We start from the raw sequence: 11591 nt of genomic DNA, 5'->3' as shown, positions 1-11591 counted from the left end.
ATTCACCAGCCGTGCCCACTGGTTCACCCCTGATGCAGGTGTGAGAGGGGGAGAGGAGGGGGGCCGGCCTGCAGTCGGGGGGTGTGGGGTCACTAACAAGGCCGACAGTCTCCTGGTTCTACACTGGAGTGTGAGATCGAGCGCAGATCTCTCCTCGCTCAGCGGTCAAGCGAGAGGCCTGGTCTGAGAGCAGACGGCTCTGCTGTCGCCACCTGCTGGTCAAACACGTGCAGAACAGGGAGTCGCCCTCCGTACCTCTGGAGCAGAGGAAACTCAGCTGCTCCTCACAGCTGCGGTTAGTCCAGAGCCCCCTCTGTCTCTGTCCAGGGCTCCACAGGGGATGGAAGCAGGCCGGCCCGGGGCTCCCCCTGCGCCCCAATTCTGATAGACCAGGGGAGCCTCGTTCGCCCAGAACCAGGACCCCGAGACTCGGTTCTGCCTCAGGCCCAGCAAGACCAGAGTGGACTCAGCAGACTGGGCCTCTTCAGCAGCGTAGCTCTGCTCCTGGTGTGACTGGATATATGCCAGGCCAGTGTGGTGAGTCTGACAGTGATCCAGGGCCTCAGCCCAGGACTTCTCCTCTCTCACCAGGACGAGCTCTCTGCTGTCTGGAAGAGAGAGATACAAATTCTGAATCTGTGTCTCTGTAGGGTCCCCAGACGCCCCTTCCGGACACGAACCCAAGTGGAAAACGGAGCCGTCCTCACCCCAGTGACAGAAGAAGGGTCTGATCTCACTGCAGTCTGTCTCTGTCCATCTGCCTCTCGGGCTGCCCTGCAGGTCCACCTGCGCACATCTCTGTCCATCTGCTGACCCAGGCTGCCCTCCTGCCCAGTTCCTGAAGCTGGACGCCCCCTGGTCTGAACACTTCCAGGGCTCGTTGTACAGGCCTATCCACACCCTGTGACCCCGCGCTGACCTCCAAACCTCCTCATTCTCACTCTGGCTCCTCACACTGACCAGCTCTGTGTGCTTCTGTCTGCAGAGACTCTGGGCTTCAGTCCAGGTCTGGTTGAGTTCAATCAGGGTGACGTCACTGCGCTCTGAGCAGACAAGAAAATGTATCAGTGAGTCAAAATGTCAGTGAGATACTGGTGTGATGGACTGTCCTCTTACCTGTGTTGAGTGACACTGGTGAAGTGTGTCTCTGATTCAGAGCAGAGAGACGTCAGTGAGATACTGGTGTGATGGACTGTCCTCTTACCTGTGTCGAGTGACAGTGGTGAAGCGTGTCTCTGATTCAGAGCAGAGAGACGTCAGTGAGACACTGGAGTGATGGACTGTCCTCTTACCTGTGTTGTTGAGACACATGAAGTAGTTTCTCTCCTGACAGTCTCTTCCCATCCTCCCTCAGAGTCCATCAGCACACCGACGTGCCCCTGGGTTTGAGTGTAGGGGCTCCCTGCAGCTCCCCCAGACCCTGGGTCACTCTGTGTGCTGTTATACAGACCAATCCAGGCTCCGTCTGCTTCACCAGTGTTTGTGAGGCTGAGAAGTTGCCTCTGCTGCTCCTCAGTGAACACAGTGACCAGGTCTGTGTGATTGTACCAGCAGTATTCCTGAGCTCGAACCCATGTCAGTTTATAGCGTATGAAGTGGTACTGCTCAGAGGAGTCTGTAGCTGTAAATAAAATACATATAGAAATAAGATTTCTGTACATTCTGAAATTGTCGTTTACTTGATGTTCTGTCTCCAAATTCATTATTGGCTCCTGATGTAGTTCTATGCTGCTGCTGGGAGACCAAGGTCAGACGAGGGAGATACAGCTCTCTGCTGCTGTTCTCTCAAGCTGGATTCTCCTGAGACAAACTCAGCCCCCTGAGCTACTGCCTGGGGCTCTGGGACAGTCTGTCAGGGCTGGACTCACCAGTGTAGCAGAAGAAGGGGCTGGGATATGTTCCACCTGCATCGTTCCAGCCACCTCTTTTATTATTATTTTTATTTACGTTATCTTTTAAATAGATCTCCATGTACAAGGCTCCTCCTCCATTGTGCTGCCAAGGACTCCAGTTGCGAAACCCAGAGCGCCTCCCGTCAGACCACTCCCAGCCGTCCTGGAGCAGAGCAATCCAGACAGCGTGTCCCTGCGCCGTCGTCCTGATCTGTTTAGACTCTCCCACACTGTCCACCAGGGGCAGGTCGGAGCAGCTCTCTCTGCTGTGCCTCTGGGCTGCAGCGAAGGTCTTGTTTTCCCTGATCAGGCTGTACTGCTGGGCCCCACCTGCGAAGACAAAGATCAGGTGTAACGGTGTGTACAGCTGTGAGACTACAAATCCCATAGTGCTTTGCACACCACCATTTCCTGTTTCCTGTTCATTCCGGTGTATAGTTAAATAGGTAGAGGTTTATTCCTGAAAAGAGAAGACAAGAAACACGTTTCAGCTGTGATGCCTTCAGCTGTGTGTACCAGCAGAATTCCTGAGCTCGAACCCATGACAGTTCATCATGTATAAAGTGATACCAGTCAGATGAATTTGTAGCTTGAATTTTGTTTTTATTTCAAACTACTCTTTATCGCATGCCTTTGTTTGTTTCAGGACAATAACATTCTCTGTGATTTGGAGAGATCTTTGTGGTGAGTTTATGTTTTCTGATGCTGTATGATGTTTGTGATCACTGCTCTATCACGCCAAGAGGCGTTAGTAGTGACAGCTTACTGTAATAAAGAAAATAAGATTAATAGATACATTCCAAGAAAAGGGGCCTGGATAGGTCTTTTCCCATGACGTGATGATCCCAGGGAAAAGGTAGTGTTGAAGTCCGTGCATTTTGACTTTGGCGTGTATGTGAGTGTATATAATTTAGGACTACGTTTCCCAAGATACAATGCTCATCGCATAATGACTGCAAAGTGAGATGAGACTACAGGTACCAGAATGCCCATGCAACCCAGCTCTTCCTGCTTCCTGTTCTTTTCTGTCTATACCTAAAGACAGATCTCAGATTGAGCCCTGCGTGCAGTGTCATCTCACCTTGACTCTCACATATGAAGTAGACCTCCTCGCTGCAGTCTCTCTCCTCCCAGAATCCCGCTGCGTTGAGAACAGCACAGGGGAGCTGACTCCTCCAGTGGGTGAAGGTCACGACCTCTCCGCCAGACCACCGCCAGCTCTCTCTGCAGTCTCGGTACAGGCCTATCCAGGCTGTGCCACTGGGCAGGTTAGTGGTGTTGAGGACTGTGTCCATGTCTGCTGTGCTGTTGACGGAGGCCAGGTCAGGGGTGAGTCCACAAAGTAGAACTTCCTGATGAGACCGGATCCAGGAGAACAGAGCACTGGGAACACAGAATTATGGGTTGTGTAAGTTTCTCAAATCCATCTGTATTGCAGTTCAAAGGGTCTGTACGCTCCAGAGTCAGGTTGTTTAAATCTATTGTGAGACACAGTAGCACCACAGTCCTGCTGTCCTCCACCCGAAACTCACTCGTCACCCCGCCGGTGAGACAGGTGACCCCCCCTATCTGTAACGGACAAGTCTGTGGGTGACGGAGTCCTCTCTGTGGTGATGTGAACCAGCTCTGGCAGTGTGGTCAGCCCATCCATTATCTAATGTGCTTTGGCAACACTGATTCTACCCATCGGTCATGCTAATAAAGCACCTCGAATTGAATTGAATAGAACGTCGCTTTATCAACCCTTTACAATTTCTTGCATTAGGAATTTATCTTTTCATGAATAGTGAGCTGAATCTGCAGTCACTGGGGAAGAGTGCAGGTGAGAGAACACAGCCCTTTGGCAGTAGCAGCAGTAGAAGGAATAATGCTTCCTTACAGTTCTAGAGCTCTTTCCTGGACTCTCCCCTCAGAGCTCTTCCCAGGTCAGGGGGATCCCCTCCAGCCCCCCCCCCCAGTGTGCAGCCCCCACCTGGATGATGCTCCAGTCCGCTCAGCACACGGCAGCTCTCAGTGGGGAGGAGAGCAGAGGGATGGAGCTAGTTCAGAGAGGGGGGTGATTAGGAGGCCATGATGGGTAAAGACCAGGGAGGGAATCAGGCCAGGACACTGGGGTAACACCCCTACTCTTCTCCAGAAACACCCCGGGATTGTTAATGAGCACAGAGAGTCAGGACCTCGGTTTTACGTCTCATCCCAAGGACGGCGCCTGTTTACAGTCTAGTGTCCCCGTCACTATACTGGGGCTTCAGGACCCACACAGACCTGCTGCAGGTTCTCTGACCTGGGAGCAGAGTCACAGGCCCACCTGTCAGGAAGAGAAGCACCAGCCCCTTCCTCTCCATCCTGGCAGATCCGCTCAGAGGCGAAGGCGCGGCGTGGCTCCTGGCTCCGGGTTCGAATCCTCCTGCACGTCTAACACAGCTCCTACAGGTCTCTGGCGGAGCTCTGGTCTCGCTCATGGGCTCAGTGAGATCTGAATTAACTCAGCCCTGCTGGGCTGCTACCGATCCCCCTGGCTGGTGTGGATCGGTCACCAGTGGAGACTGGGGGAGACGCAGGAATCTGGAGAGGGGCAGGACCCCCCTCTCCCACTCAGAAACATGGGATCCGGACTGCTGGGAGAGATTCCCGACTGGATCCATCAGTCTCCTCCTGCTGTCCTGCTCTCCCTGCTGATAGCATCAAGGAAACGCTGCTGCTGTCTGTGGCTCTTCCTCTCCTTCTCCCTTCTCTACATTCTCTCCACTCTCCTTTCTCCTCTCCTTCTCCCATTCACAGTTTCTCTCCTCTCTCTTGTGCCTCCTCTCTCTGCTGATAGCATCAAGGAAACACTCCTGCTGTCTGTGGCTCTTCCTCTCCTTCTCCTCTCTCTACTCTCTCCACTCTCCTTTCTCCTCTCCTTCTCCCATTCACAGTTTCTCTCCTCTCTCTTGTGTCTCCTCTCTATGCTCTCTCCTCTCCACTCTCTCTACCCTCTCCCCTCTCTCTCTCCTCTCTCTGTGATCCACAGTATCTGTCCTGTCTCCTCTCTCCTCTCTCTGCTCTCTCTCCTCTCCACTCTCTCCCCTCTCTCCTTTCTCCTCTCTCTATGATCCAGTTTCTCTCCTCTCTCTTGTGCCTCCTCTCTCTGCTGATAGCATCACGGAAACACTCCTGTTGTCTGTGGCTGTGTCTGTCTGTGGGAGTGAATGGAGCCATTGATGCAGGAGTGGAGGGGTCAGGCCTGGGTCATGTAGGGGAAAATCAAACAGCCACCGTCTGACGCCATGAGAGACAGAATATTTTTAATTTCCTGTTTGTCTCCCTCTCGCTCAGTATCCCCCTCTCTGTCTCATACCACTGTCTCCCGTCTCTATCTCCCTGTCTCTCCCCTCTCCCGATCCCTCCCCTCTCTCCTCTCTCTGACTCTCCTGCCTTCTCTCCTCTCTCTCCCCCATCTCTAACCTGCCTCTCTCTCCTCTCTCACCCCCATCTCTAACCTGTCTCTCTCTCCTTTCACCCCCATTCCTAACCTGTCTCTCTCTCACCCCCATTTCTAACCTGTCTCTCTCTCTCCTCTCTCCCTAACTTTCTCTAACTGCAGAGGGATGCACCTTGAACTGAAACCGCAGTGAGGAATAACCAGCTTCCTAAGTAAACAACTTTCCTACGAGACTCAGACTTAGCAGAACTAAGGACAAGGAACACGGATCTTCTTCTGCGTTGCTGGGTAGATAAAAACACGCAGGTTGCTACAGAAATGAGAGCAGCCTGTGGACCTGCTCTCCAGACAGTATCTGTTGATCCCGTTAGAGACACCTGTACTCGTTTAAATCTCTTGCAGGGCAGCAGGCAGCTACTGTCTCAATAACAGGAGGTCCTACAGGGGTCACTGTGCCCTGAGACTTACCTGCTCAGCGCTGTGTGTCGGTGGGTCAGGACGTCTCTCCAGGTGAGCTGTCTGTGCGATGTGTCTGTCTGTCTGTGTTCTTTATTCCTGACTCTCTCTCCTCCTCTCCTCTCGGACACAAACACAGACGCAGCCGGGATGCAAATCAGGGGGTTTCAGTGGGAACAGTGCAGGAAGCACAAACCAGGCTGGAGGATGGACACACACACACTCACTCACATACTCTCACACTCTCACACTCTCACACACACTCACACTCACACACAGCGCTGTGTTCTTTTCTCTTTCAAACACCGGAAATCTTGATCAAGGAGCTCCCTTCAGACTAAAGAGACTCAGTTCCTCCCGCCTGTCAGTGTGGGACACTCCCTTCAGACTAAAGAGACTCAGTTCCTCCAGCCTGTCAGTGCGGGACGCTCCCTACAGACTAAAGAGGCTCAGTTCCTCCGGCCTGTCAGTGCGAGACGCTCCCTTCAGACTGAAGAGACTCAGTTCCTCCAGCCTGTCAGTGCGGGATGCTCCCTACAGACTAAAGAGGCTCAGTTCCTCCGGCCTGTCAGTGCGAGACGCTCCCTTCAGACTGAAGAGACTCAGTTCCTCCAGCCTGTCAGTGCGGGACGCTCCCTTCAGACTAAAGAGACTCAGTTCCTCCAGCCTGTCAGTGCGGGACGCTCCCTACAGACTAAAGAGGCTCAGTTCCTCCGGCCTGTCAGTGCGAGACGCTCCCTTCAGACTGAAGAGACTCAGTTCCTCCAGCCTGTTAGTGCGGGACGCTCCCTTCAGACTGAAGAGACTCAGTTCCTCCAGCCTGTCAGTGCGGGACGCTCCCTTCAGACTGAAGAGACTCAGTTCCTCCAGCCTGTCAGTGTGGGACACCCCCCTTCAGACTAAAGAGACTCAGTTCCTGTCGGTCCTCAAGCCCTCTACACTAGGGGAGACGGGGTCTCCTGCTGCTGCTGCGCCCCAGAGCGCTGGAACCCTCTCCCCGTGGAACTCGGAGAGTCGCCCTCCCTGAGCTCGACGCCTGCGTCTTCAGAAACGCTCTCCGTTGGTTGTCTGCTCCCTTCCAACCCTCTACTACACTTCCAGTCCCTTGAATTTAATTGTACTACATCTGGTTTTTCCCATCCTTTGACATTGCTTTCCTCCTGAGGCTCACTTTGAGAAGCCACTTTCAGAGGTGTTCCAGTATTATTATCCAATTCAACTTGATTGTCATTATACTCACACAGGCACGTAGTTGAGTGAAAAGTGTTTCTCCTGAGTCACTCAGGTGCAGTAAGTAAATAGGACAGCAGATAAGACAATAGACAGTAACACAATAGCAATAACAGTAACATGTAATAACATAATAATATCATAATATAATTATATATTATTATTATATATAATAATAATTATTATAATTATTATTATTGGGATGAGACTGGGCAGTGGCTAACAGTGGCTCCACCCTGGCAGAAACACCCCCTGCTTTACAAGTTTACAATCCAACAGAACTTCAGCCGGAGCTCTTCCAGATCCTCTCTCTGGTTCCCTTCTCCTTGTGTCCCTTCGGAAGAGGGCAACAGAGGGGCTACAACTTCCTTTGCCTCGCCTGCAGACGACGGGAACGTGCCGCCACCACACAGCATGAGTGACAGTACGGGCACGGAGGGCCTGTTTCCCCACCCAGAGGGAGCGTCACACCCCCCCTTCTCTGGCTGCAGATGTGGGGGTGCACGGGGGTCTCCCCCAGAGCTCACAGCCGGTGCCCTCTGGCCGCCCTCTGGTGTCTTTCAGGACACACTGCGGTCCGAACCTTTGAGCGCAGCTTGTCTGAAAGGTGTTCACACCCGGTCTGGCTCCCAGGAAAGACTCTGATCTGGGCTTGAGTGATCTTTTGTAGAAAGATCGATACTTTATTGATCCCGTGAGGGGAAATTGCAGTGCGACAGCAGCTTAACACAGACAACACAGCCACAGTGTGCCGAATGATACAATAATAATAATAATACAATACAATACAATCAGTTCAGTGAGGGGTGCACTAAAAGAGTTTCTCACAGTCCAGGACACACAAAGAACAAACTAGAACAGCACAGCACGCAGACAAATCGTATCACACACATGAATATAAATAGAGATGTAAATATAGATATAGATATAAATATAAATGTAAATGTATTTTTGTGTTGACAGCACAAAGACTGTCGAAGAATGTTTTGACTGAGAATTTAGGAGATCGTTCCTTTTGTCTATTTGCGTATTTGCTCCACTGTTATCTTCCTGTTTTTTTTAATTATTTGCTATATTTTCTCCTGTGATTCCTCCTATCGTTACCTTATATTGGGTCATTAAGCTACGGTGTTTCTTACCCATTCAGCCCTGTTTGCTGGGTTGTTAGATGGTCTGATTCCCAGTTTCGTCTCCTTTGTGTTTGATCGCAGCTCGTCTGGAAAGGGTCTTGACACCCTGTATCGTTCACACCACGCCGTGTCGCAGACAGTGGCTGCCGTCACCCACTTCATCTGTCTCTGGAGCTGTCATCGAGAGCACACGGAATTTGACCGGAAGCCAGTGCGGGGACTCCAGGATAGGAGTAACGTGAACACTTGCACTAGACCTGGTCAAATGACTTTATGTCATTGTCCAAAAATCATACATTCTGCACAACAAGCTAGGAAAAATGCCACTGGTGGGATGCGGACCCAGGATCTCCTGTTTACTAAACAGGCACTTTAGCCAACTAAGCTATGGCACCGCTTAGAGACATCTGTGCTCAGTGCGTGCTGAACCTGCTCAAAGAGCAAGTTGCCTCCTTTACATGCAATGGCAGCTCCGACACTAAGTGAAACGAAGAGAAATGGCTTTTATCTGGCACTTTTCATGTCCAATGCGCTTGACATCTCCCAAGGGCAACACAGTTCTTTTGTGAATTTTGGACCTACTGCAGCTTTCATGCAACCTTATCCTTCAGGTTGATTCATATAAGTACTCAGACCGTAAACCTGTGCTGGTCTACTCATGTTAAGACTGTTTGCTCCAAAGGTCAGCAGCGCTAATATTTCCTGCGAAGACTACGAGTGTCTGGGGTTCGACAGGAAGTGATGCTTCTCTTCTGCCGCGCTGTAATCGAGAGCATGATCAGATACGGGATTTCAGTGTGGTTCGGTCATCTAGCAGTTCATTTTACATGGCAAATGACCCGACTCATCCAGACAGCTCTGAAGGTCAAGGGAGTGAGACAGCAGCCCCTCCCTGCTGACAATCTTTGAAAAATCAGCCAGGAAAAATGATATCAGGTCCTTCCCACATCCTCAGCCCTGACTACCAACTTCCTCCTTCTGGCCAACGTTTCAGGGCTCCCAAATGTAAGTCAAACAGATACAGACCGTTCCTTTGTTGCACTATGCGTGACGGCTGTCGCTGCAAATGTCCGGGATAAACACACTTTTGCCTCTTACAGCCCACTTGAGTGCGATATGTTTTGTCATGATGTGTCAGAAACGTCCCATGTTGTTATGTGTCCTACTGTACGTGTGCAATAGAGTGATGTGCGATGTTTTTCGGATTTTTTTGCGACAGTAAAATGTGCAACAATGTTCTTTTTTGCATGCTATTGAAGTGTACAGGAGTGCTTGGTGTCCATACAGACATTCCCTCGATGGGGACAGTAAAAGTCTTCTCTCTTTGCTGGACATTTTTTTTTTCCCATCGGTTGAGAAAGTTGACATGTGAAAGAGTGTGGAGTGTTAAAGTAGTTTATTTTATTGCTGTTGCTTTGTGTGAATGTACTGTGATCTGTTGGGGGAATTTAAAGATGATCTCATCTGTGCCAGTGTGGGCATGACTCTGTAAATGGCTGGCTTAGCTTGTAACTCATAACTGCACACCAAGATAACGAGAAGCAGCAGACAAATGTCTCTTGTGATCTCTGTGATGGACTTGTCTCCTATCCAGGGTGTGTGAGTGTGTGTGTGTGTGTCCTGTGATGGACTGGTGTCCTGTCCAGGGTCTGTGAGTGTGTGTGTGTGTCCTGTGATGGACTCGTGTCCTGTCCAGGGTGTGTGAGTGTGTGTGTGTGTCCTGTGATGGACTGGTGTCCTGTCCAGGGTGTGTGAGTGTGTGTGTGTGTCCTGTGATGGACTGGTGTCCTGTCCAGGGTGTGTTAATGTGTGTGTGTCCTGTGATGGACTGGTGTCCTGTCCAGGGTCTGTGAGTGTGTGTGTCCTGTGATGGACTCGTGTTCTGTCCAGGGTGTGTGAGTGTGGGTGTGTGTCCTGTGATGGACTGGTGTCCTGTCCAGGGTGTGTGAGTGTGTGTATGTGTGTCCTGTGATGGACTGGTGTCCTGTCCAGGGTGTGTGAGTGTGTGTGTGTGTCCTGTGATGGACTGGTGTCCTGTCCAGGGTGTGTGTGTGTGTGTGTCCTGTGATGGACTTTATCCTGTCCAGGGTGTGTGTGTGTGTCCTGTGATGGACTGTTGTCCTGTCCAGGGTGTGTGTGAGTGTGTCCTGTGATGGACTGGTGTCCTGTCCAGGGTGTGTGAGTGTGTGTCCTGTGATGGACTGGTGTCCTGTCCAGGGTGTGTGTGTGTGTGTCCTGTGATGGACTGATGTCCTGGGTGTGTGTCCGTTTCTGCTTTTCTGCGTGGAATGAACCCGCGCCGCGCTCTTCCACGGAGCAGGGCTGTGGGTGTGTCGGGGTTCCTCTCCCACTCAGAAAAGTTCGGATCTGCGTCAGTGGTGGGTTTTTTTGTTTTAACGACCGATGCGTGACGCAATCAGGATAAAAAGAGACACGCGCGTGGCTTTCTTGCGGGTTCCCCCGTCTCGCGTGAAGAGCACGAAAAAATGTCACTCGGTAAGAATTTGGACCTTCACTCCCACGATCCCCAGCAAACGCGGTAGAGGCAGCAGCTATAAGAGAAGATCAATTCACTTTATGATCGCCAGCGGGGGGCGCTCGTCCATGTGGGTCCTAATGCCCCAGTATAGTGACGGGGACACTATACTGTAAACAGGCGCCGTCCTTCGGATGAGACGTAAAACCGAGGTCCTGACTCTCTGTGGTCATTAAAAATCCCAGGGCGCTTCTCGAAAAGAGTAGGGGTGTAACCCCGGTGTCCTGGCCAAATTTCCAATTGGCCCTTACTAATCATGGCCTCCTAATAATCCCCCTCTATGAATTGGCTACATTACTCTGCTCTCCTCCCCACTGATAGCTAATGTGTGGTGAGCGTTCTGGCGCACTATGGCTGCCGTCGCATCATCCAGGTGGATGCTGCACATTGGTGGTGGTGGAGGGCAGTCCCCATTACCTGTAAAGCGCTTTGAGTGGAGTGTCCAGAAAAGCGCTATATAAGTGTAAGCAATTATTATTATTATTATTACTTATGAGGAATTGGTCTTGTCGCAGAGCCCAGCTGGCTCTCCAGGAGACACACAGACAGGGAGAGAGAGAAGCTGGGGGTCAGAGCGCAGGGTCGGCCATTGTACAGCTCCACCTGGAGCAGCTGGGGTTCAGGGCCTCGCTCAGGGGCCCCAACGGAGTAGGATTCCTCTGCGGGCCGCGGGATTCGACCCGGCAAACTCCTTCCAGCCCCAGGCGCTGATCCTGAGCTACAGAGCCACCACTCCTTTGTATATAAGGAATTAATTCAACACACCAGCAACCCCGGAGCTGCCCCTATAATGAAGGATGCTGGAAAAAGTTTCCTCTTACACAAAAGGCAGCTCATATTATTCAACCCCCCCCCGCCCCCCTGTACACCTATATAGCGCCTCTTCCGGACTCTCCAGCTCTCTCCGGGTCACGGGGATCCCC

General features: G+C 51.5%; 2 protein-coding genes across 2 annotated transcripts; both read right to left on the bottom strand.

Moving 5' to 3' along the window:
* Nucleotides 1-269: 269 nt before the first annotated feature.
* LOC148670742 (macrophage mannose receptor 1-like) lies at nucleotides 270-1332 on the bottom strand. Its single transcript, XM_088632599.1, has 3 exons — nucleotides 1293-1332; nucleotides 708-1043; nucleotides 270-608 (listed from the first exon to the last, which is right to left on the bottom strand). Exons 1-3 carry the CDS (start codon nucleotides 1309-1311, stop codon nucleotides 274-276), a joined length of 690 nt encoding a protein of 229 aa, XP_088488725.1. The 5' UTR covers nucleotides 1312-1332; the 3' UTR covers nucleotides 270-273.
* A 2-nt stretch (nucleotides 1333-1334) lies between these two features.
* On the bottom strand, nucleotides 1335-3216 carry LOC148670741 (macrophage mannose receptor 1-like; the record flags this gene model as incomplete). The annotated part of the gene is made up of 3 exons (XM_088631028.1): nucleotides 2974-3216; nucleotides 1869-2222; nucleotides 1335-1621 (listed from the first exon to the last, which is right to left on the bottom strand). Coding segments are annotated over exons 1-3 (855 nt in total), but the record flags the coding sequence as incomplete, so codon positions are not given.
* Between the last annotated feature and the right edge of the window lie 8375 nt (nucleotides 3217-11591).

Source organism: Lepisosteus platostomus, chromosome 5, assembly GCF_059453375.1.
Source record: "Lepisosteus platostomus isolate fLepPlt1 chromosome 5, fLepPlt1.hap1, whole genome shotgun sequence".
Classification (NCBI taxonomy): domain Eukaryota; kingdom Metazoa; phylum Chordata; class Actinopteri; order Semionotiformes; family Lepisosteidae; genus Lepisosteus; species Lepisosteus platostomus.
This window is presented reverse-complemented; position numbering and strand designations above follow the sequence as displayed.